The sequence below is a fragment of the Alternaria ethzedia genome, assembly GCF_023757985.1.
Source record: "Alternaria ethzedia strain BMP 0044 chromosome Unknown scaffold_6, whole genome shotgun sequence".
Classification (NCBI taxonomy): Eukaryota; Fungi; Ascomycota; class Dothideomycetes; order Pleosporales; family Pleosporaceae; genus Alternaria; species Alternaria ethzedia.
Genome location: NW_026056199.1, coordinates 240,960 through 264,722, shown reverse-complemented (window position 1 = coordinate 264,722; position 23,763 = coordinate 240,960). Strand labels below are relative to the sequence as shown.

Here is a 23,763-nt window from a genome sequence, read left to right as displayed (position 1 = left end):
GGGTAGTCAATATATCTGAGCTGTTTACCCGGCTTCTACCCCAGCTTCGTTGAAACATTGACCCCGCAATCCGGCTCGTGATATTGCGATCGCGAAAAGCGCCCTGCAGATTGGACAGGGTGGTTAAGCTAATGCTGTGTATATTGCGCGTAGAGTACTGTGGGGTTCTTGTGTCATTTCGGACTGCAGCTCGCCATCTGCAGACACTGTACAGAAGATTCGTTGCGTCTTCTAGCGCGTGTGTGAGCGGCTGTACCCTGAGGCTGAGTTGGATGTAGATGCTGCACGCACGATGCAGGAACTCCAACACAGGAGAGATGTCGAAAGTGATATCGCGAGCTTAGGCACTGGGATTGGGAAGGCCGTACAGCTTGAAAGCCCGGTGGCATGCAAACGTTGACAATTTAGTTAGCCTTCCTTCAGGATGGAGGCGCGCTTCACGTGGAGTGGGTTGTGATAGCCATAACGATACAGTCCATGACCTGGGTACATATCGTTATCCAGATATCCCGGAATCTAGCTGAAGGCGTGTTTTGCGGAAGGAGCGCGAAAATGCACGAAAATGATGGTGCTGTGCGACGCGTGTGCTGTGCATGACAGTCGAAGTCGAGCAGAGCGCCTCTCGGAGAACAACGTGTCGGAGGTTTTAAGATCGCAGTAGTCACGTAGTCGCTCGCGTTGGTTGAGTTGAAATGGGGTGCAATTGGACGCGTGACATCTCGTAGTGAACGCGACGCGGGTGTCGGGGCGGGAAGCTGACTTCCTTGCCGTTAGCGTCTTGGCAATGATTGAAGCAATCTTCACGGCGTCTCCTAGTTCTTTCAACTCGCTGCGGTGATTTCGATTTCGCACCTACACGAGATCGATGAGCTACTAGCAGTTGAGAGGCGAAAGAAATGGTGTCTAGTCAAACATTCACAAGAAGCATCATCCGCAGGATCAACGTCTAGGAGTAAAATGTACATTGAATCGAATCTAGTCTACAAACTATTCATAAGGAGTGCCATGTCGTCGTATCGTATCATGTTGTTATTACAAAGGAAGGGCTCGTCTCAGCGACGATGAAGAAGAAGTAGGCGGTGTTCATATCTGACACACCTTTTAGACTCACTTGATGAGGATCCATAATCCCAACAAGGTCTCAGCCACCAACGCTAACAATCTAGCACTGGCGGACGTACATGCCAAGGGGGCTTGGGTTGTAGTCCTGGAAGTAGTCCATGGAGAAGTCGCCGCTGCCGCAGATCATGTAGGTGACAGTCTTGCCAGCCTCGCAGTCACCAGTCTCGACGGGGTAGGTGTTGCCAGGGGTCATTTCCATGTGGGCAACGTCCTTCTCCTTGGCGGGCATGTTCTTGTAGGTAGTCATCGCATCGGCAGGGCCCTTGAGCTTGCTGACGGTGCACTCTCCGTGGCCAGACATGGTGTAGTCGGAGGTCTCGAGGTCCTCCTTCTTCGGAAGCATGAACATGGCAGAGCACTTCTTGCCAGCCATGGAGGCGGGGATGTCGAAGTTGAAGATGGTGCAGGTGTGGCTATCGACCATACCGTTGTAGGAGGTGTCGTGGGCCTTGTCGGGCTGCTCGGAGTCGACAGGTACGATGAGGTGGGGGTACTCGTAGTTGCCGTTGAGGTCCTGGGGGCATGAGCCCTCACCGCCGTTGTTAATGCCGTCGTCTGGGTTCTCTGGTGTCTCAGCGGGCTTGCTTCCTGCTGGAGGAGCGGGCATGGTCGCGGAAGCAGCGGGGTAGGTCTCGGCAGGAGGAGCGGGGTGTGTCTCAGCGGGAGGAGCGGGATGAGTCTCGGCAGGCGGGGCTGGCTTGGTCTCAGAGGGAGCGGGGTTGGTCTCCGCCGGAGGAGCAGCAGGCGCAGTTACAGTGACGGTAACGACGCTTGGAACGCACTCAGACTCTTGAGGAACACCAGGTGCGGGCTGGGAGGGCTTCATGCCTTCGGACATGGCAGGGTAGCCCGGCTTGCCTGATTGCTGAGGCTTTCCAGGTTGACCGGGGTACTCGGGCATGCCAGAAGGCATACCGGGCATACCGGAGGGCTTTTCAGGCATACCAGAAGGCTTTCCAGGCATATCAGAAGGCTTCCCAGGCATACCAGAAGGCTTTCCAGCAGGAGGTGTACCGGCGGGTGGTGTACCAGCAGGAGGTGTGCCAGCTGGTACAGTAGCAGTAGCGACGGGAGGTGTGCCGGCGGGAGGTGTTCCAGCAGGGTATGTGCCAGCAGGAGGTGTACCAGCAGGTACAGTGGCGGTAGCGACAGGGGGTGTGCCGGCAGGTCCAGTCGCAGTGGCTACGGGAGGTGTGCCAGCAGGCTGAGAGCCAGCGGGTTGTGTAGCGCCAGCCCCGCAAGAACCGGCAGAGCCAAGAGAGATCTCGACGCACTTCTCTTGACCAGGAGCAGGTGTTGTGTAGACGTTGTACTCGCCGTTGTCATTGACGGGGCAAGCGTAGAACTTGCCGGAGCCGTTGTATGTAACGCCACCGTTGGGACCGACCGCAAAGCCGTTGGTGGGAGTGGCACCAACATCGCACTGGAACTGGGTGGTGGGAGGAGTCAAAATGCAACCACGTCCATTGGAATCAGTGAAGCCGCCGTTGCCGTCCAGGCAGTAGCAGCCGGTAGGCAGACCACCGTTACCGACACGGTTCTGGCCGTCGTCGAGTTGGCCAAGTACACCTGATGCGCCGCCTGACGCCTCAAGCTTGAAGCACTGTGTAGCCTGACGAACGACAAGGGCGTTGGCTCCGAGGCCGAACGCGATGGGAGCGAAAGCGTATCTCATACTGGAAAACTGAGCGACTGTGGGATGAGGTGGAATTCGAGGATGCCCTCCAACACGTTCAAACTGGGTGCCTCTTATACTGGCCTGTGGCTCAGGGACTATGACAGCCGGTACTGCTAAAGACTCCTAGCGACTTCCAGTGTTGCGGCATCGGCTTACGTTGTTGGGATTCTAGCAGGCCTCGCGTCTGGTTCTCATCGTCATCTCGAGAACGATGATATCAGTAGACGAATGCCTGTACAAGCATTTGTGGAGACTGCTATCCAAGCCTGTAATGCTTGAGGCTTTCCGCTGCCTGGTAGTAGCCGTGTGGCCCGCGTTAACGTTCAAAAAGGTCGCGCTTTCAAGTAACACCAACCGCAATGATTGGCCAGAAGTCAAAAGACGTTCTGGGAACTGTGGTTCTCGACGTACGCCAGACCCGATTTTGTGGGGTAAGATCGACAGGAACACGTTGCTCTCCCCCGTGCAATGTACACCACTCGACCTCGAGAAGGATATCAATGAGAGGTATCGTTGGTGTTGTACGTTGAGACTGGTCGCAAATGTGACTGCAACTTGGAAGTCAGCAAGATGAACTGCATCGCTATACGTGAGCTTTCCGATCTTGAGATGGCAGACGATGAGCTCTTCGAAAGTAAGACGGAGCTTGATGCGTTGCGGAGTCCGCTCCGACGGCAAGGTCGGCGTCGTCTAGAATTAAGACTATTGGCATGAGCCTTGGCGGTGAACAACAAAGAGCAAAGTTACTCAACATAGTAACAAACCGTTGCCGAGTGTTCCGCTACGGTCGTTTGATATGCAAGATGAGCAAATAAGCGACGTGGTGCTTTTTACCCCAGACATCTGTAGACCTGGAATTCATGGGGTACGTCGGCAGCCAGACCAGCCGGGGAGATCACGTGAAAGCCGCGTACCATGCTCGTAGCCAGCCCGTATGGTCTACACCAGGGACGAAAGCTTGAATTGGCGAGCAGTATGGAAGGCAGGCATGTCAACATGATAGATTTTGATGCGATCCGGTTTGAAGCTGACGAGACCTGTAAACCAAGCTGGGCACTTCCATAGTCCCCACTGCATAGCGGGAGCTGTCAAGGCTGGTGGATGTTGTCTCCATTTGGAAACATTCAAACGAATCATTCGCAAGTCGAGTACACGCTGTCTAGCTGGGAAAGCACGGCGCAGTGTGGAGGCCTTTCGTCACTTTGACATGATCACATCCGAAAGCTCCAGTGTCGGGGAAATTTCGCCGTGCAGACATTGGTGGAGACTTCGCTACGGAGATCCAAGCCCTTCTCTTGTATTTCTAGTGCTGAGTGGCATTTGTGAATAACCGGTTGTCCCGGTGGCGCAGAAGAGTCGAAGCAACGCGGGTCCCTGGGCAGGTCTCCAGGCGACCAGAGGTAGACTTTGCGTCTTGCGCGCGTCGTCAGATATGGGCTGTGTTCAGCTGTTTGCTGACGCACACACGCAGAAGTACCACAGCGGGGTTATGTCGGAAAGTCGATCGTTATTTCTGGTGTTCTGGTCCACCTTAGCTGGCCCTCGGTCGTGGTAGGTTGGTGGGTCGGTCGCGCGACGTTCGCTCCTAGGGTTCGTCTCAAGGGGTCTGGATGCTGAAGCTCCGCAGGGAGTACGCCTGTGCCATCAGGAACGGCGTGAGAAGATTTCGAGCCCTACGGCATGGAGGCGATGGTCATTGGACGCTGCGGCGAACGCGTCGTACGCAAAGGGGGTTTGGAGGTTGGGATGCTATCCTGTCGCGACCTGGTTTTCGCGTTACGTCACTTGTGACTAATGCCCACTTAGCCTAGTGGTATCCGCGTTGGGCCGAGGACCCACTTGCCATCTCGGCTTCCGAGGCCTTCCATCAGAATACAGCACCACGACGATGCAGCCGTCCATCAAGTATCTTTGATAAAGCTGATGTGCACTCATTCAAAACTCGCTGAAACCTTCTGCTATCCCTGTGGATTCGCCCTCCAGAGCCAAGCTCATCGCTACTATACCAGCGCGGCCCCAGCGCTTGCGAAATACCTAGCTACTACGGATGACAAGTAACTTAACAATGTCTCGCCGGACTTCTGCTCCAAGCATCTGAACACTTAGGCACTCGCTCAACGGTCGTCTCGCTGCTGCAAAGTTTGCACGTCAATCATGCCCCGAGGGTGCCGGCATCGCTGTAATTCGACGTAGCTTCCACGGCTTCCACGGCCCGCTCTCATTCTATATGGTCAAGCGGAGGACAATGTTCGGTGCGTTATACCCCGGTCACGGGTAATACAAGTAGTTGCAGATACGCGCCCACTGTTGCTCATGTGCGAACCTTTGGCAGCTCACGTACCGGGAGTGACCCGCTGCAATGATTCTGTGAGCATACAGATTTTGTGCAGTTGTGTGCAAGTCGAATGATGAAGAGTGAACCGATTGAGATGTATAGTCAGAGGAAAGAGCACAATCTATCGCACTTCTAGATCGACCGGAGGCTGCTGTTCAAGCGTCGCCGCGTATATTGGAGACCTTGTCAACCGCTGATGGTTTATGCTACCTTTATAAGATGAAACTCGCATAAGATCGCACATTGTCTTTTCCTCCAACTACATATAAGCATCTTCGTATTTCGATATCGGATCAGCAACAATTTGATCAGGCGAAAGATTTGCCATAAGCATACGGTAGGAACATATAGCTCGCTAAGAAGTGGCGCGATTATCTCCACCGAACCGTACTGGCATCAACGCAATGTAAGTTATGGCTAAATGTGCAAGCCGCCTCATCAGGGCAGATGTTGTTTATCCAGTTTCGGTGTTGACTAGGGTACTCACGATCGCTGATGAACGCGTGGAGACCTGCTAGGCTGGGATCATGCGGAGCAGGCTCTGAAGGTATTAGAACTGCGCAAGTAATCGTATCGGGAGGGACGTATACAGAAGATCCAGTGACCAGTACATAAACCGCAGATGTAAAGGTCGTATTCATTCGTCGCTGGTCTAAAGTGTCAGCACAAATGGACACAATGCCGCAGTAATCTTTGCATGACTTGTTCAATTCTATATACCACGACAATACATGCGTCGGCTTGTCATGAAATAATATGATGGGGAGTTTTGAACGCGTTTACTAACACATGTTGTGACGATCATCTTGATTCCGGCTGCGCTACCAATAATAACAGTTGAACGGATTTGAATTGTTCGCGATCTTTGAATAACACTTGCGCCTGCAAAATATTGACGCATAATACACTGTCTTCATATTCAGAGGTTGACAGGATGAACCACGAGAAGTGTCTACTTTACTTGTGACATAGCATGCGATACTATGATGAGAAGATTATAGAGCCAAAGTGAAGCTTGTACGTACACAACTCATTTATGTGGCTTAGCCACGTCTCGTCCTCTTGCTTCACAGAGCAATGATGGCTGCCTCGCAGATTTCACAGCGTACGAAATACCGATGATTATGCGTTGTTGAAATTCCAGCGACACTGCTAAGAAAGATTTCCCAGCCACTGCCTCTAACCCCGACACATTGCAACGCATCGGTAGCAATCATGCAAGGCCTGTGTCGCAAAAGTACAAGCACAAGATCTAGTCCGACTCGCAGCCCCGAATTCGCTTGTCAAGAAATGCGTCAAGCGGACCAATGTATGCCTGCAGATGATGGCGAGGGATCTGACACGTCAATCGCAGAGCCTGAGGATAGCGAACTGAGCGATTGGGATAGTCTCGAAATCGACGATATGGAGTACACAGACGAGGATCTAAAAGACTTTGGACGACCGGGACGGCGGCGCCATGTCGGAGATCAAGACTCGACAATTTTCGGCAACATAAATTTTAAATTTTGTTAAATACACAAGTATTTCTAGCTTTTAAAGGCTTTTAGTAATAAGTTAAATTTATAAAAAAAATAAGCTCTCTACTAATCTATAAGCATAAGTAGCTTAAATAATAGTTTTAAGTGCTAAGCTTAAAAATAAGCTATAAATAAAAAAAATTATTAAATTACTAAAAAATACTTTTATAATAAAAACTATAAAACTTTATAAGCTCTTTTAAGCTTAAAAATATAACTAAAGCTATAAAATTTAGTTATAGTAGTAAAAAAAAAGTTTATAAATATACTTTATATTAAAATACTACTATTTTAATTTTTACTTTTTTTTTTATACTTTATTACTTAAAACTTTAAGTTAGTACTTTATTTTATTATACTACTTTTACTAACTCTAAAGATTTAAAATAGCTACTTTTAATAGTTACTTTTATATTAGTATATACTTTACTTTTTTAAACTATACTTATAAGCTTATTATTTTATTAAGAAATAGTATTAAAACTATAAATTTATACTTATAAAATAAGCTTTTTTTACTATACTTTTTTTATACTTTTAAGCTAATTAAAAATAAATATAAAGCTATTATACTTACTAGTTTAAGAAACTTTAATAACTATTATAATAGTAAAAAAGTTTAGTTCTAAGTAACTACTTAGTAAGCTTTTAAAATTATACTACTAAAATATTAATTTCTTTTTAAAGTAATTAAACTTAACTATAAAAATATAGCGCTAGTAAGATACTATATTAATTACTAATATAATAAGCTAAAAAACTTAATATAAAAGCTTAAGTTTAAGATTAAAATAAAAAAAAAAAAAGTTTTTTTAGATTAGTTATTTAGTAAAAAGAATATTAAGTAAATAGTAGCTATACTAAAAAAACTTAGCTTTTAGTATTAAGAATAGTAGTAGTAGTAGTAAATAATAATAATAAGAAAAGCTTTAGTAAATATAATTTTATAATATATATTACTATAAGAAATAAAGAAATAAGTTATTAGATTTAAATAAAATTATAATAAGTAGTAGACAATATTACTCTAATACTAGAGTATTAATGCAATGCGACCTTTTTAGCAACATGCAGGAGATGAGGCATACATGCAGCCAAAGGCGGAGATGCGTTGATGAAGATGAACGGAGTGCAGGTGGCCGAGACAAAGTTAGTGAAGAAGATCGCCAACAACCAGAAAACGCAGTGGTAGCAATGAAGCTTCGACTACAACGAGCGGGAAATGTTGCTATGTGTCGCAGTAGATCGCGAAGCACGTGTAATACGTGTGGGCGCAAACGACGCTGAACAAAGCCCTGGAGAGAAGTAGACCCTGAATTTTGTGGTAGGATAAACCTTCGAGGAAGCCGAGGAACACCACGGGCATGCTTGGTTGGGAAACAAGTATCAACCTTGGAAAAGCTGGAAAGTCAACCGCCGTGAACTGACTGCGAAATCAATTCCGACTGATAAACTCAGAACACATCAATACCTACATTACGATCATTGCATCCCTTTCCGGTGTGACAACATATGTGCATACCCCAAACCTTGAACACCCATCCCAAAGTTCGCCCGCAACCCTCCCATCTCTGCCCTGCCGTCCCCTCGATCGACGTTAGCCACCTCCCATTCCTTGCAGATCGTCCCTTCGTCATCGCGCGCTGGTGCACCAGAAGCGTTCCACGATTACAAGTTCGCAGGGACGGGGCTAATCCGTTTCCGTGTCTCAACACCTCCCGGGGCCCGCTTACAGTTAGTGGAGACCGCTCCGCTCGGGGGGATATTTCTGGGTGGACATGGGTGGTTAACGACTGGACTGGAAAATCTGCGCACGGTGCGAAGCGATCATGATGGAAGAGCGTTTCCGTTTGTGGGTTCATAGGATAGGCGAGGGCGTTGGTACCTACCCGCATTGCGATCGTGTTTATGGGGTAGCAATCAGGACGCTGGGCCGCAAGGCGAACAGCACTCATCTCGATACTCGTAGATCCTCTGCATATTGAGATGAAATTGTGATGAACGCGCATGGCTTCCCTCAGCCCCCCATAACCCACAGACTGCCAAAGGGATGAAGATCTGGAGAAATAAAGTTACGCATGACATCATGCCTGCTAGCTCAAGTCCCTTGCGACCCGCATCCAGTCTAGCGCTCGCTTCTAGCCGACGATCTGAACTGCCCCCTCCCCGACGCCAGATCTACAGCCATCACGAACACGCAGCCATTCACACTGCAGGGGCCGCGCCGACACCCCCTCTGCGGGCTGCCCCCCCAGCATCCATGGATCGGGGATAGCACTCATGGTACAGCTGCCTTCGCTACCACACTGAACACATCGAATTACAAGTTGAACAACCCAAATCAGACACCTGGTGGATCGGGGATAAGGGTTTCAACGCAGGGATTACTGATTACCGACCTGCGTGGCTTGAACGTGCTGAACACCGTGATCGCGGCCCTCGCGCAGTATCGCAAAGATGTGAGACGGTGCGTGCTGCGTTATTGGAACGCCTGTAACGCCATCAACGCCATCACGGGTGAACCGTCAGTCTCACTTCTACTCCTACCTAAGTACGGCGCGGGTCTACGTCAGTACGCCCCCGCCCGAGCGCCGCACGACTATTATGGCGTCGGGGCTTGGAGAAAGGACGTCAATGTCTGTTAAGGAAAGGCTGGGTGGTTTCTTTAGTTTGGTTTTTGGGTTTAACTCTCAGTCGTCCGGGGGGCTACACAACCTTGGTTTTCTCTTGATCTGGTTCTTCGTCTTTACTGTCTTGTCAGCCTTTTGGGGTATCTTCTTTTTTTGGATTTGCGTAGCGTATAGCTCGCTGTTTTGGTATACCAGTACTACTACTTACTTACTACCTGTCTGAGTCTGTCACCTTGTTCAACCGTTTAGGCTGTCGAGATGGCGCTCAAGAATATCTTACCGTTACACAAGAAGGAGTCGGTATCGCGGCTTCAGGGCACTCCTCACAGTCATGCCCATCATATCCACCGTCCTCAGAAGGCAAAGAGCTTTATGCCTAACAAATGGCGCAATGAGCTCGTTGCCGCTGCAGCAGAGTTTGCCGGCACGTTCATGTTTCTGTTCTTTGCGTTTGGAGGAACGAGTGTAGCCAACACTGCGGCGACATACAGCAACCGAGTTACCTCTGGACAAGACAACAACAGTATCACACAGGCGCCAGATACGAGTGTGCTGTTGTACATCAGTCTGATCTTCGGCTTCAGTTTGATGGTAAATGTCTGGGTATTCTTCAGAGTGAGCGGAGGACTCTTCAACCCTGCCGTAAGCCAGCCTGCTAGAACCAACTCGTGTGAACGACACTGACAATACCCACAGGTAACACTCGGCCTCTGGCTCATCGGCGCCGTCCCAACCATCCGAGCCTGCCTCTGCTTCGTCTCCCAAATGCTCGCGGGCATGGCCGCCGCGGGCGTAATCCAAGCCATCATCCCGGGCCCCCTCAACGTCTCCACGACCCTCGGCGCAGGCGTCTCCGCCGCCCGCGGCGTCTTCCTCGAAATGTTCCTAACCTCCCTCCTCGTCTTCACCATCTTCATGCTCGCAGCCGAGAAGCACAAAGCCACCTTCCTGGCCCCGATCGGCATCGGCCTCGCCCTTTTCGTCGCAGAAATGGTCGGCGTGTTCTTCACGGGTGGCAGCCTGAACCCTGCGAGGAGCTTTGGTCCCTGCGTTGCTACTCACAACTTCCCGGGATACCATTACATTTACTGGTTCGGGCCGCTGATGGGTACGCTGCTGGCGTTTGGCATGTACCGTATTGTTAAGCTCGTGGAGTACGAGACTGTCAACCCGGGTCAGGACTTTGACGACCATGAGGCTGCGTTGTTTAACCCGCCTGAAGATCCAGAGCACGCTGGGCAGGTTGAGCGGCCGAATGTCGCGGCTCATGCCATGGCGGATGCCATACGTAGGACTAACTCTAACTTTGGGGGCGAAGCACAGTTTGGCATTGATTCGATGCTGGAGAGCAAGGACGACGAGAAGTCCACACCACCGCGGTCTCCACAAAAGGAACAAGAGCTGTTAGAACGAACCGGTCATGCACCAGCTGCCAACGGCGAACGCCACGAATGCTGTTAGCCCTCGTCTCCTCCACATCAGACAGTCTATGCGTCTGGGTAGCGATAATGTGTTTCCATTCTAGCGTTTACAGCGGGTGCGTGTCCTCATTTACAATTCAATAGCGAATCTCATTTCTTACACTTATGCTGCGCATAAGCATAACCTCATCTCTCCACCCTGCATGATGCCTCTTCGTGCTTCTCCTAATCTGGCTTCGGTCTTGTATACGAGGAACCAGGCTAGACAGTGTGCGATGAGGATTGCGAAGAGTAGGATGAAGAGCAGGACTGCTAAGATGGCAAGGCATGTCCAGAGGGCGGACATGGCGCTGGGTCTGCGTTTGCTTTTCTTGGTTTGTGGTGGGGGGTCTGAGATGGTGTCGTAGGCGGCATCTTGCGGGACTCGAGAGGAGGTGTGTGTCGGTCGAGGAGTGGCCTCGCGATTCACTTCGGGTATCTCGTCGTTTGGCGCTTGGTCGTACGTATACCCGCCCTGCCCATCCGGAGGAAACAATCGAATCGCCACACCCTTCGCCTCCATCTCCCTCCCCGTCTTCTTCGGCGGCGTACTCGGCACATCAAACCCCTCACTCCCCATTCCCACTCTCATTCCCATCCCGAATCCCCTCCGTCCCATTCCCATCCCCCTCACAGGCGGATCCCAAGGTTTCCTCCCCGTCTCCCTCCCATCCGCCCTCTCCTTCCCCTTCCCACTCCCCTCCACTTTCAACACCTTCTCCGGCTGTCTGTGGATCTCCTCTGACCCCGTTCCCGTCTCCCCTCCCTCGTCCTCCTGTCCCTCCTCTGATCTGGCTCCACTATCCGCACCGTCCGTCGCTTGCCCTCCCCCTTGTTGTTCTTGACTTCGCGGCGTTGGGGCTGGCCTTCGCGGTCGTAGGCGCCGTCGTAGGGATGATGGCCGTTGGTGTATCGTGGATCGGTTTTCTGTGGAGTCTGAGCGAGGGCGTTGGAGTTGGAGTTGGGGGAAGAATCGGGAGGGTTGGAGATGGGGGAATAGGCGGGGGAGTTGTACCGAGAGGATTGGGAGACAGATTGCTAGGAGGCAGGCTAGGAAGAGGATGCTCATTGCTACCAAAACTGGGGGCGGCGCGGGTGGTAGGTGGGTGTGATTCTGGTGTGTGTGTGGGCGCGTATAGGTGTGTGATTCGTTGTGTAGGCAGGTATCGTGAGGAGGTGTGGTGTAGATTGTTTAGGTTTCGTGTAGTAATAACTAAGAGGGCGTCGGGGTGAGAGAGATACGTGTCGCTCGAAAAGGCTTGAGGTGATGTGAGATAGTCCACACGTGAAGTTTGTGCCGTTCTTGCCCTTGAAGACGGAGCCACGTGCTGTGGTGGCTCGCAGCTGCCATGTTGCGGCCTCGACGCTCCTGGCATTCTTTCCCACAAACTCGAGCTTCCTTACGCACCGCTCAGCTCTCCAAACCACGCAAGTCTCTCTCATCTGTCATCCATAACTCTTGTATACTTGCGTAGAACCCGATATACGTGTATCAGCACGACCTCGGGTCTCAGCACCTTCCCGGTTCGCATCAGTAGCCTTCCGCGCCATGTCAACATAATCGTCGTCTTCATGCTTAGCTCCTTAGCTATCGCTTCACGCGCGTGTTCATGATCAAGTGGCTCGTTTCCACCCTGTAACCCACGTTAGGCAACCACTGACAGTGAGCCCTTCTCGTCTTGCACATGGCACGCACTACATTTTCCCCAGGTCGGGATGAGCATGTTCACCGGCTACTCAGCAAATCGAAGATTAGAGACGTCTGAGATGTAGACGTGTGGGTGTCGCCCGTTGTGTCTGCGCATGCGGCCGGGTAAATGCTATGGATAGTCGGAAGTGTTTCATGTGCGTTGCGATGGGCAGGTGGGGAGAGCTGAGGCAATGTCATTGTGCCGGTTGTGCGAAGGAAGTGTTTAGTTGAACCGAAGTAGATTGTAGGGTACAGTAGTTTAGCTGGAGTGCATTGGGTGCGAGGAGTGGTCGTTGTATTGGTCTTGGCGGAGTGCGGCATCTCGATCACGCGACTGTGAAAGGAATGTAATACTGGCAAGGAAGGGTATACGAAGTAGTACAATGTTAGCTTACTACACCGACTTCCATAACTCTGAATACGGCGCTCTTGAAGGATGAGTCCTAGTCTTCCATCTTGTCATCGTCCGCTTCGTCGTATTCGACCTCCGCTGTATCACCTTCTTCATATCCACCACCCTCACCATCCTCATCTTCACTGTCCGAACCTGAACCTTCGCTCTCGCCCTCACTCCCAGGATCAAAGTCATCATCCTCTTCCTCGTCATCCTCCTGGTCTTGCAACTCCCTCTCTGCCTTTTCTAATTCGCTCTCTTCTTCCTCACCACCGGCCTCCTCGACCGCTGCGCCGTTCTCCTTCTTGCCGCCCACCTTATTCACATTGAGTTTCTTTGCGCGTCGGTCCGCGGCCAGACTGGCATCCTGCAAGCCGTGTTTCTGGACATATTCGTTTATGCCGGCGAAGTCTGCTTGGTCGAGCATGCTGAATTCGATGTCCCCGGAGTTGGGCGTGGTGAAGACGACGTTGAAAGTGTTGCGCAGGACATTGGTGTAGGATATACTTTCGATAGAGGCGAAGTCGAAGAAGGCGAGGGGCTTTTTGAAGCCGTAGAGGATACCTACGGAGGTAAAGAATAGGTAGCCTAGACTGTGTTAGCAGGGGCTTTGTGCTGTAGAGTTCAGGTATAGCGTACCCTCTTTGCTTCCCCTGTGCGCCTTGACGTGGTACGCCTTCTCGCCCTTCCTGTGGCTTTCTGGTACTGCGCTCGCGAACTCATCAGCGTCGGGGAAGATGACCTCCTTTCCGGTGCCTGCTTGTATTAAGCAATGGTGTATCGCCTCAGCCATAGGTGTTGGCCCTGGGTCTTCGCCTTCGATTATGTTCTTTCTTGTTGCCTCCTCGAATGTCCATACGATTGGCTCTGGCGGTGAGCCCTTCAATTCGTCAGGCACAGGTGCCACGCCATCACCGTGTACTGGTATGATGACGAAATGATGCTGTTTCTTCGCCTTCTCGGGTATGGGCAGGCAGAAGACCTGGTCGACGTCCTTCCACGCGATGGCGAATTCGACATTGCCGTTTGCGCCAATGGCTCTTATGCCGCCATCCTTCCTGTCCAGTAGCTCAAGAGTGAACTTCTTCCGTTGTGGTATCGCGACGCTGACGGCTGGGTATGTCTTGAATGCTTTCGTTGAAGTGCTCGTGAGACTGCCTCCTGTTTTTGATGCGCCGTTCTGCGGGGCAACGCTCTCTTCGATCTTGCGCTTCTTTGTCGCTGGCTCAGCGGCGGGCTGCGAGGTTTGGTTGAGGATGTATGTCGAAATGTCGCGGAAAAGTGTACTTTGTGTTGGGTTTTGATCTTAAGACTCATTAGCGGAATTCGAGTATTGGACAGATATCGCCTACCTATCGCGGCGTGTACGCGCTTGCGCAGCTCATGATTGCTAGCGAAAGCGACATCAATTTCCTGTGGATGGGGAACGGGCGTCGGTGCTGCTGCCGGCGCAGGGGCAGGCGCAGATGGTGCAGGTGCTGCAGGTGCTTGCACGGGTACAATGGGTGCCGATGGCTTGTTGTTAAGCGCTGTGAAGGCCATGGTGGGTCGCAGAGGGGAATTGTTGTTGTTGGTTGAAATGTCTCGTGGACGCGTCGACGGCTGATCGCGACTCCTCGACATTTAGCGCCCAGGGTCTGACATCACCGCCGCTCGCCATCCTTCACCACTGCCACCTCACTCTCCTCTTCACCTCCCACATCTACGGCTGACTCCCCACTCTGCTTTCACGTTCTATATGCGGAATGCACAATGCACCGATGTCTAGCAACATCAAGAGTCTGCTCGCCAGAGTATCGCCCTCGACCGAAACCCTCCATGGGCCCTTCCGCTATAGCCTACAGTTTGTACCGTCTCATCTGCCTGACGATTACTGAACTCGTAGACAATAATAGATACAGGACGCGTCTTCTCGATGGAAATCGTTATGCGGAGGATCGACACAGCGTGCTGGGTATTCCATGCGTGTTCCATGCGACCCATGGACAGATCAAGCTCTATCAACTTTGATATATTGTCAACACCCGCTTCAATCGCCATGAAAACTACGCGAACACCCAAGCGATATCTCTAACACATAATAGCCGGTATTATTGCGACGTGCGAGAACCATCATCGGTGCAGTGGGTGGAGCGTGCGCGTTGCGCATCTCACACACTTCCCGTCGCGACACATCATGACGACCAATACACGATGAACCGGCCGTTTGACACCTGTCAGTTGCATTGCGATTCATCTACAACAGGCCGGAAATGTACTGGACCGTTCAAGCGAATCCTTGACAGCTGCCACGAAGCAGCCCTATGCCGGTAGGATAGCATTGACAGGCCGATATACTCTCAGCAGACATCATAAGGTAGGAGTAGATGCGGTACGGGCGACTATCCAAGCATGCATCTCTTGGGACCAATGTCTCGGCGGTGAGCAGATGTTATGTTAATCTTCTGTCTCCTTGACATCAGTGAATTAACGCCTAATACTCTCGCTCGTGGCATACTTACCTTTCTCCACTTCGTCCTTCTGTGAAGGGTCGAAACGTGGTTACCGCCAAGATGACAAAAGTCAAATTCACCCTCCCACCGCCAGCCGACAAGGTCACCTCGCTATTTCACACCAAGCAGGTCCAGGAGGATGATCCACCAGTTTTCAACCAGCCTCTCAATACCAGCTCATGTCCGCACCACCGCATCGCAAGGCTGCTATACAGCATCTCGCTCTCTTTACTACTCATCATCGCAGTCCCAGTCATTGCCCTAAAGGCATTAACCTATAGCTTCGTTGAGGACAATCGTATGACGGGATTCGAATACCAGACGACAAGAAGGAATGGCGACCCCGGCGAGTCCATCATCATGGCCGCTCTACCACGGATGCTATACGCAGTACCAGCAAAACTAGCCATTATCGCCGGTACCGTAAGCATATGTCTCGCAGCCGCACATCTTGGATTCGTCGCAACAGATTGGAAAAAGGGCAACAGGGTATGCCTACTCCTACACAAGACGAAAGACCCCTCCAACTAACATCCGTACAGACGCAATCCTACGCGTTCCGCCGCAACATAATGTTCCTCCACATCACCAACGCCATCCTCGTCCTCTTCGCCCTCGTCTCCATCTACGTAACCCACAAAAACACCTCCCACTTCCGCGAAGGCTTCGTCAACTTCCGCGCTTCCCGCATGAATGACACCACCTCCACCTCCACCTCCACCCAACAATCCCCGGCCTTCTTCCGCTACAACTTCGGTACTTTTGATCTCGAAACCTGGGCTTGTGAGCTCGCGGGTGTTGAAGGTGCGGGTATGGTAAGGGAAGATTATGGCATGCAATGCGGGATTGAGATCGCTGGAAGGGCGGTTATGATTCCTTTTGTGGTTGTTGCTTGGGGGGTTGCGGCGATTGGGCTTTGGGGGTTTGTGGGGGGTGGGCGGAGGGGGCCCGATGGCGAGAGGATGAAGACTGATGAGGTGGGGTTGGAGATGGGGAAGATGAACGCTACGGATGATTGATCGTTTTCTCATCCTCTCTTATGGCCTCGAAAGGTATGGCAACATCTTTCCATTCTCGGCATTTTCTGGCGTTTGGTGGTCTCTCCGCATGTCTCTCGGTAATTTCTGTCCTCATTTCCTTACTTCGCGCATGCACGACAGCGATGATACCCTCTACTTTCCTTCCGTCTTACCATTCCTCGCACTCAGCCCTTTTGCTGGTCAAAGGTCTCATCTCTTCTTCTTTTTCCGGTTGTTTGGATCAAACGTCGCCAAGTGCTGGGGCGTTTCATATTTTATCTTATTGCATGGCACGGCATGGCATAATGATCAGCTTGATATACTCCACTTCTCATTGTATTGCTGCCTCGATAAACGTTACATTGGCGATACTTCTCATTCGATAACACCCAACCGTGTGGGTGTCATGTGGAGGTCGGAAGTCCTGAGTCGTGGGCCGTGGATGGGTAATCGCGGTACTGTGGTCATCTCGTTACTGACACTCACGCGACTGCGATGTTGTTGACTCCCATCGTCTTCAAGGCGTCACAGCGGGTACAGTCATCATGGTGCAAAGCAGATATAAGACACACTCGATTGGTATAGAAAGGGATCAGTATCAAGAGTAAGTCGACAACCCCACGCCACACTCCGTCCCAGTCCAGTACTTCGTCCCATTCCCAGACTCCTACCCGCGCGAAAAGCAGTATACTCAAACTCTCCCCATTAACAGAGAACCATAGAGTATCGATGAAAGAAGAACGCCGCAACCAAAGCCACCAAGGCCATGCACCCCGAACGCCAAACCCCGCCATCTCCTCACTCGAAAAACACCTCCACCCCACACAAAGAAAAGATTGAACAGGCCTGAAGCCTACATTGAACCAACGATGAGCAAATATAGAGGCGTAGCGTCAATGTAGGCTCCAGGGTGTTCAGCCTTTCCCTCAAATGGGGTGCCTTAGGCCATACCCAGTGTCGGGAACGCAGCGAATGAAGAGAAGCTACCAGTCAGAAACACAGGCGCCGCCATAGGGGTAGTCACACTCGGCACCTCCACGGGCATAGCAAGACTCGGCACTTCCGTAGGCGGAGCCAGACTCAACACTTCAGCCAGTATATCTCGCTTCTCCTCTACCGTGACGGTGGCCCAGTGAATGACTTGACTTCCGCTTCCGCTTGCAGCTCCACTTGCAGCTTTACCTGCAGCTCCACCGGCTCCCCCGGAAGCCGTCGGTTTGCTAGAAAACGGCTTCAGGGGGGTGACTGTTTGCTTCATGCGGCCTTTGATCGTGGTTGTCTTTGTGGTGATCTTGCCGGCAGAGCAGTTGATACCGGGTTGTCCCTCTGTACCGTTGACTCCAGGGCAGAAACACGCCGCTCGTCTGTTGGCCAAGTCGGTCTCTGCTTCAAGTGCCTTCTCACCTTCGCTCTTCTCGGATGCAGGGTCCTTCTTCGGGTCGTTTGCATTCTTGTCGCCGTTCGGAATGGCGGTACGTTCGGGATCGTTGGTGCCGTCTGAAGTGCTGTTGCCACCAGGAGTGCCGTCGCCATTGGGAGTCTCGTCGTCCTGGATAAAGTCCGCATACTCGTCCTCGTCTGAGCCGACCTCCTCTTCCTCTTCTCCATTCGCTTCGGCTTCGGCTTCGGCTGCCATCTCATCTTCATCGTCGAACTGTTCGCAGAGGTCGTGGGCGGACTGCTCAAAACACCACAGGTCGCCAAGGAAGCAACCTTGGTCGTTAGGTCGCACTGAAGCGTCGACCGTGTATTCGTAGTGTTGCTCTGTGATCTGGTAGACGGCGTCGACGATACAGTATGGCCCGTTGCAGTCACCTTGTCGCGTGATGTTCTTGGGGGTGTTCTTCGGGTAGCGTGTCTCGTGAGTGAGCAGCTGGGTCGTAGCTTGGACGATAGGATCTCGGGTGGGGGTCGGTTGGAACGGCGGCTCTGGGGCTACGTCTGGGTCGTCAGGCGTACCCGAAGCCGCTGGTGCGCTCGATGAGGTTGTAGAGTCTGGGTCTACCAACTGTGCCGGTCCCAGTGGCCAGTGCTTCCACCCCTTGGCATGACAATGGCGACCCCAAGCCTTCTTCATGTGCTTTGCTGGCTTGTCGTCTTTACCAAGGCCTAGTAGGGACGCCCAGCTACCCACATGGTCACACTTGCCTCCACAGATCTTCCCATAGTTGTTGAAGTTGAAGAAGCCACCTTCTTTTACAAAGAACTTCGTGGCTGCTGTAGTCCAATTGTTTGCTTGTTCCCAGAAGCTACCCACCTGAGGGTTCATGGCATCGCAGAGACACGGTCCGTTGACCTTGTGCTTACTCTTGATACTCGAGATGGCCTCACCGTTCCAGCTGTGGCAGATGGGTATGCGAAACGTGCCTGGCACATTCCCGTAGTCGTCAAGGTACGTGGTATTTCCGGCAGAGGAAGTGATGTTGATGGCTGGAATAGCGTACTCGTCAAAGTCAGAGTCAGAGTCGGTGTCGGTGTCAGAATCAGATGATGACGATGCGTCATGCACCCACTCCGGTTGCAATGAGCTAGGTCTGTGTACTTCAACCCACCAAAGGGAAGATCGGACGACGTCTTGGAGCCAGATCCCGTGGAATGGGTGCGTTGTGTTGAGGTATTCCAACCCTGGAGGGGCCCGTAACTTCTTGTCGTCGTAGTTTGAGATGGCATAAACCCAGTATGATCGTTCGGGCCGTTCGAGCAGGCAGACTTTGAGGTCTGCTGGCCCGCGGTCGTCGCTGTCGCAGTCCCCGCTTTTAACCAAAGACTCGACGATGTATACGCCTTCTGTCTTCCTGCACACTGTCAGAATTTGCTCCTCAAGATCACTGGCCAACGTACCATAAAGCGTTGACGATCGTTGCGTAGGATCTCATCTCAATCATGAAAGATGCCCATGCTCGGAATCCAACATTTGAACCATAGAAGAACAAGGACCTGTACAGGTGCACTATATTGTGTCCGTCTCGAGTGGTACCGCCTGTGGTGATTATTTGCATCGCATTCTGCGCCTCTTCGGTGGCGGAAGTGTCGAGTAGCGCCAGCTCGCCTTCTACCGCGCTGAGAGTCTTCTCAAAACCTTTACTGGTCGACGTTAGTAATGTGATATCCACAAGCCGTGTTGTTCATCTTACATGTCCTTCTTGTGATTGATCTCCTTGACGACCTCCTTCGTTAGACCTTGCAAACCTAGATAGGCCGCGCTGGCGATCGTCCATTGCTCTGTGACATTTTAGCATATGCGAAGCTCATGGCGGTGCTGTTACGTACTCTGCAAGGGTCCGATGAGTTCGCCGTTAAAGAGTTTCTGAGGCGCTCTCCAGGTACTCAGTCGGCCGTTGTTGCGTGCCAATGTAGTGAATGTATTGATCGAGCGCTGCCAAAATGACGCTGACCTCTGCCCCCAAAGGAAGCGATTCAGGACGTTCGCAGTGTTGGTGGTCTCATAATTCAGAACGTTCATGCCTGCACCAAGTAACCCGAAAACTGCTGTGATGATACCAAAGGCCAGTTCCATCTGTGCTATGCGCCTCTGCTTCTTGGCTTCCTTCTTGGCCGCTGCATCCTGCTGCTCATCGGCGTACGTGAACATCTTGACAAGATTTTCGATATCCTCAAGGATGTGGCGCCAGTTGTCCTGCGTCGCTTCGCTCATGATGTGGAAGGAATGGTCGAGACCGGATACGAATTCGAAGAACATCATAGCTCGGCGCTTGGTGACCCGATCGTGCTGTTGTCCGATGTCTTTGCAGCTCGGAGCCTATCGATTTGGTTAGCGAGACTCATTGCAAACAAACTTAAAGAGACTCACCCTGCACATTCCCAGTCCATCGCAGAGCATGCTGCTAGGGGCCGCATTCGGGGCATAACGCTTGAGCATGTATGCAGGAAATGTCTCCTCATCTGTGGCTATACCCTGCTCGTTCTTTTGCAACGATAAGTAGTCCATGAACTTATGGTTCAGCCACAGTGAATCTTCGACACGATTCTCCCTCCACACGCGTATGTTGATTCTTGGAAAATCGCAATCCGTATGCCAGCTTGGAAGGGACTCGTTCGTATAATTGCAATAAGGGTTGTTGAAACAGTCAAGCCCACGGCGATCTTCTGGCGGTTCTGAGGTGACATTCGTTAAGCTACTATTCAGCGACGCCATGGAGCCTAGGGTTGGAGACCCAGCAGCAGTCCTGAAGAATAAGAAAGCGCTACATATCTCGCGGAGAACTCGCATCGTGGATGCTTCTTGTGCAGGCGAGTGGGGTGGGCTCGATACTGCCCATGCGTATTATGAACAACGATTCGAATTGATGACGGTCAGCGATGATGTGTCGGAGATATGCGTGCAAGCTGTGAATACCAGTGACTAGTCACAAGCTCATATCACGAGAACAAGATGCATAGAAAGGGATACATCGGTCTAGTAACACGAGAATTGACATATTCAATGATGATGTAGCTTCCCGACTGATCCTTGCGTTTCAAGCACGCTGGTCGTAGACAGAGTATTGATGTATGTCCCACCTATGTCTCTGTGCGAATAAAACGCCGTTGCTCTCCACGATGAGGCTCAACAGTCTTCAGTAGACATTGATGTGACTGGCATAACTTGGACGGCGATGTGATCAGCTCGTCAGACGTTGGATTACAGGGTAGATACTGATCCCAATGTCGGTTGGGTGCCCGTTTCTCGGCATGCCTAGGTAGGTTAGCTCTCCAAGTTGTTGAAACCCTGAGTACCTGCATGTGGTCTCGGACGCAGGGTCGAAGAGCTGATCCAGGGTTTTGGGTCAGTTCTCGGGAAAGACATCCATTCACAGTATACCGCCGAGCTCGGGTATGCGGAAGCATCTGTTCCTATTCGAGACCGATAATGCCATAACATACCTTCATCCCTCACAAGACAAGAATGATGATGCAGCGTTGTACATGCGCAGCGGTCTTGGAAGTGTTGACGTAGTAACCGGCAACCATTCGGATGTCATCGCGTTGACTGATGTGATTCCTAGTACCGCCAGCGAAGAGCCGAATTCCGGGTAAGCCCAATTGTTGGGAGAGTGTGTTTTGGTAATGCCAGTCTTGAAGGTGCCGGATTGATGTTGTGGATGCAGTGTCAAATGTCGCGGAAGATTCGGGAACGGCCCACTCTTGGCACTTGGCATTCCATCGATGACCTCATTCGCGATTACTCGACTTACCAACGACGAGCAACCAGCAAGAAACAGCGCTTGCATCCTAGGCTGTTGCCCTGCCACCTTACGCAAGAATGAAGAACTGAATAGGCCTGGAGCCTACATTCACGTTGGATCACCTCCTTTGCGTCTTTCTATGTCGATGTAGGCTGCAAACCTGATTAGGTTTCCCTAGGCTGACGTGCTCTTACTCCCACTGATACGAAATGACTCCATTACTCTTTAGTCGACAGTATACGGCGTGTTGATAAACCACAAGAAAGCCCCAGAATTTTCGGTATCCATCGCCAAGCCTACCTGCCCAGGTAGTTGGAAACAAGTAACATCCGGCCCTTCACGATACAAGAGTGGGTGGTGTGGCAGTAACGTGCCTACCCGTCGGCGCAGATTCCGATGAACACAGTTATCCGAACCATCTTGCTGCGCATTCACAAGCCGACCGGCCCGCCACTGTATTACGCTGTAACTCGGCTTTGCTTGCTTCGGGTGTCACGGATATCGTGGTCTATGATCTTCGAATGACAAGGACAAGCGACCCTGGGGTACTTCATTGTCGTAAAATGCTGTAGCACCAGTCATCATGATCTAAGGGTGCGGAGTTACTTGCCCTGGATCGTAGAAGACCGAAGTCGTTGAGCTGGGAGTCAACAGTAAGCCAACAACGTGGCTACATGCAATGGCTGGCGTATACCCGGACAACGGAAAGGGGGGGAAATAGAGCGTGTAAATCGATCGAAACATTACCGCAAGAGCCAGGAGGGGACCGACCCGAGGCGCTCAACTAATCCAAGGGTCTTCAAGCCCGAACTGCGTTACGGGACTGATTGTTATAAAACGAGCGCGACACGCCTGTAGACAGGTCCAGCACACCATCTTCACTCCACTCACTCCACTCAATCCACCTGTCTCACCCCATCTCGCCTGGCATTTCCAGCTATCACATCATTGTCACTCTCAACGAACAACTATGATAGCCTTAGGCTACTTCTGGTTGGCATATGGCTGCCTCATGGCTAGAACAGCCATGATACCTCGTGCTCCTACTACTTCGACCATTGCCAAGGTAGGAATTCTACCATCTTCCGTGATCTTAGACTAACTCTCATCTCACAGCCGGAGCCTATTCTGGCATCCGAGCCCACAACCTTCACTGCGTCTCCCGCCAGTCTCGTTAGTCTTCCTTACTGAGCCACAAGTCATACCCGTACTAACTCGAGTAAGGCTGCCCGTCAGAACTCCAACGGGGACGAAGAAGCCGCCTTGCACGCACTCGAAGCCGCAACCTTCGCCGCTCAAAAGGACCGGTACCCTGGCGACATATACAACGAGTATACCTACAGCACGTGCTTGGGTGTTTGCGCTGATGACCACGCCGGGGACCCTACGCCCATATCGATCCAATCATCCATTGGCAACACTACTTTGGAGGAGGTCCGATTTTTCCAATGCAACGGAGCGTACAGGAGCTGCCATGAAGATTGTCTGAAGAGGCACAAGAAGCTCATGGGAGAGTGGCCCCCTGCCAACAACCGGCACACCCCTGTCATGACCTCTAATACTCTTCGCAACTGCATGACAACGGCCAACGCGGTTGCCCAAATGGATCGAGGATTTGTTTCAGCTTCCGCGGGTATGACAAAGGAAGAGTTCGAAGAATTCAACACCGTAGGAATGTGCAATCTACCACTCTTCGATGACACTATCATCTGTCTAGGCAAGTTCCAAAGGGAGAAGAAAGTCTGGGAAACTGAGCACGGCGCTTGATATTAGGTCTGCAGCAGCACTCACTCTTCTATGAAGCGTGGTTCTGCAATGGTTCTCGGATTTCGTAAGACTTCTGCTGCTGCACATCTGGGCGATGATGGGATAGCTCTGGGCGGATTTGATTCGGCGATCGTTTGATTCCACTTCCTGTCTTTACCTTTAGATCAAGTCTATAAAATATCCTGTCATCGAACTCTGCTCGTTCTGCATATGCGTGATTGAGTTCTCGGCCTTGCCATATCTCGTGACATTGACTGAGACATATCTACGCATCAACGTTACGGCAAAGAATGACAGACACTCCCCTTTGGCATTGAAGAAGGCAGCCATACGCCAACCCAGTAAAATATTGAACACCCAGGAGCCTACGTTGACGTTAGGTCAACCGCTTTGCACATTTTCGTCTTGATGTAGTCTGCAAACCTGTTCAGGTTTTTCTCGCTTGAGATGGGCAGCCTGTTCCACATTTG

The 23,763-nt window shown here is 51.4% G+C and overlaps 6 protein-coding genes across 6 annotated transcripts; 3 read left to right on the top strand and 3 right to left on the bottom strand.

Annotated features, from left to right (window-relative positions):
• Nucleotides 1-1,162: 1,162 nt before the first annotated feature.
• Nucleotides 1,163-2,797, bottom strand: J4E87_003360 (uncharacterized protein; the record flags this gene model as incomplete). Its single annotated transcript, XM_049374988.1, has 1 exon — nt 1,163-2,797. The coding sequence occupies one exon, from the start codon at nt 2,795-2,797 to the stop codon at nt 1,163-1,165; it is 1,635 nt and encodes a 544-aa protein (XP_049234910.1).
• Nucleotides 2,798-9,543: 6,746 nt separating this feature from the next.
• On the top strand, nt 9,544-10,746 carry J4E87_003359 (uncharacterized protein; the record flags this gene model as incomplete). Its single annotated transcript, XM_049374987.1, has 2 exons — nt 9,544-9,927; nt 9,982-10,746. The coding sequence occupies 2 exons, from the start codon at nt 9,544-9,546 to the stop codon at nt 10,744-10,746; spliced, it is 1,149 nt and encodes a 382-aa protein (XP_049234909.1).
• A 2,132-nt stretch (nt 10,747-12,878) lies between these two features.
• On the bottom strand, nt 12,879-14,371 carry J4E87_003358 (uncharacterized protein; the record flags this gene model as incomplete). The annotated part of the gene is made up of 3 exons (XM_049374986.1): nt 12,879-13,417; nt 13,469-14,134; nt 14,182-14,371. 3 exons carry the CDS (start codon nt 14,369-14,371, stop codon nt 12,879-12,881), a joined length of 1,395 nt encoding a protein of 464 aa, XP_049234908.1.
• Nucleotides 14,372-15,381: 1,010 nt separating this feature from the next.
• J4E87_003357 (uncharacterized protein) lies at nt 15,382-16,340 on the top strand (the record flags this gene model as incomplete). Its single annotated transcript, XM_049374985.1, has 2 exons — nt 15,382-15,810; nt 15,864-16,340. 2 exons carry the CDS (start codon nt 15,382-15,384, stop codon nt 16,338-16,340), a joined length of 906 nt encoding a protein of 301 aa, XP_049234907.1.
• A 940-nt stretch (nt 16,341-17,280) lies between these two features.
• J4E87_003356 (uncharacterized protein) lies at nt 17,281-20,160 on the bottom strand (the record flags this gene model as incomplete). Its single annotated transcript, XM_049374984.1, has 5 exons — nt 17,281-19,135; nt 19,182-19,424; nt 19,475-19,562; nt 19,611-20,100; nt 20,152-20,160. 5 exons carry the CDS (start codon nt 20,158-20,160, stop codon nt 17,281-17,283), a joined length of 2,685 nt encoding a protein of 894 aa, XP_049234906.1.
• Nucleotides 20,161-22,496: 2,336 nt separating this feature from the next.
• Nucleotides 22,497-23,293, top strand: J4E87_003355 (uncharacterized protein; the record flags this gene model as incomplete). The annotated part of the gene is made up of 3 exons (XM_049374983.1): nt 22,497-22,592; nt 22,643-22,683; nt 22,747-23,293. The coding sequence occupies 3 exons, from the start codon at nt 22,497-22,499 to the stop codon at nt 23,291-23,293; spliced, it is 684 nt and encodes a 227-aa protein (XP_049234905.1).
• Between the last annotated feature and the right edge of the window lie 470 nt (nt 23,294-23,763).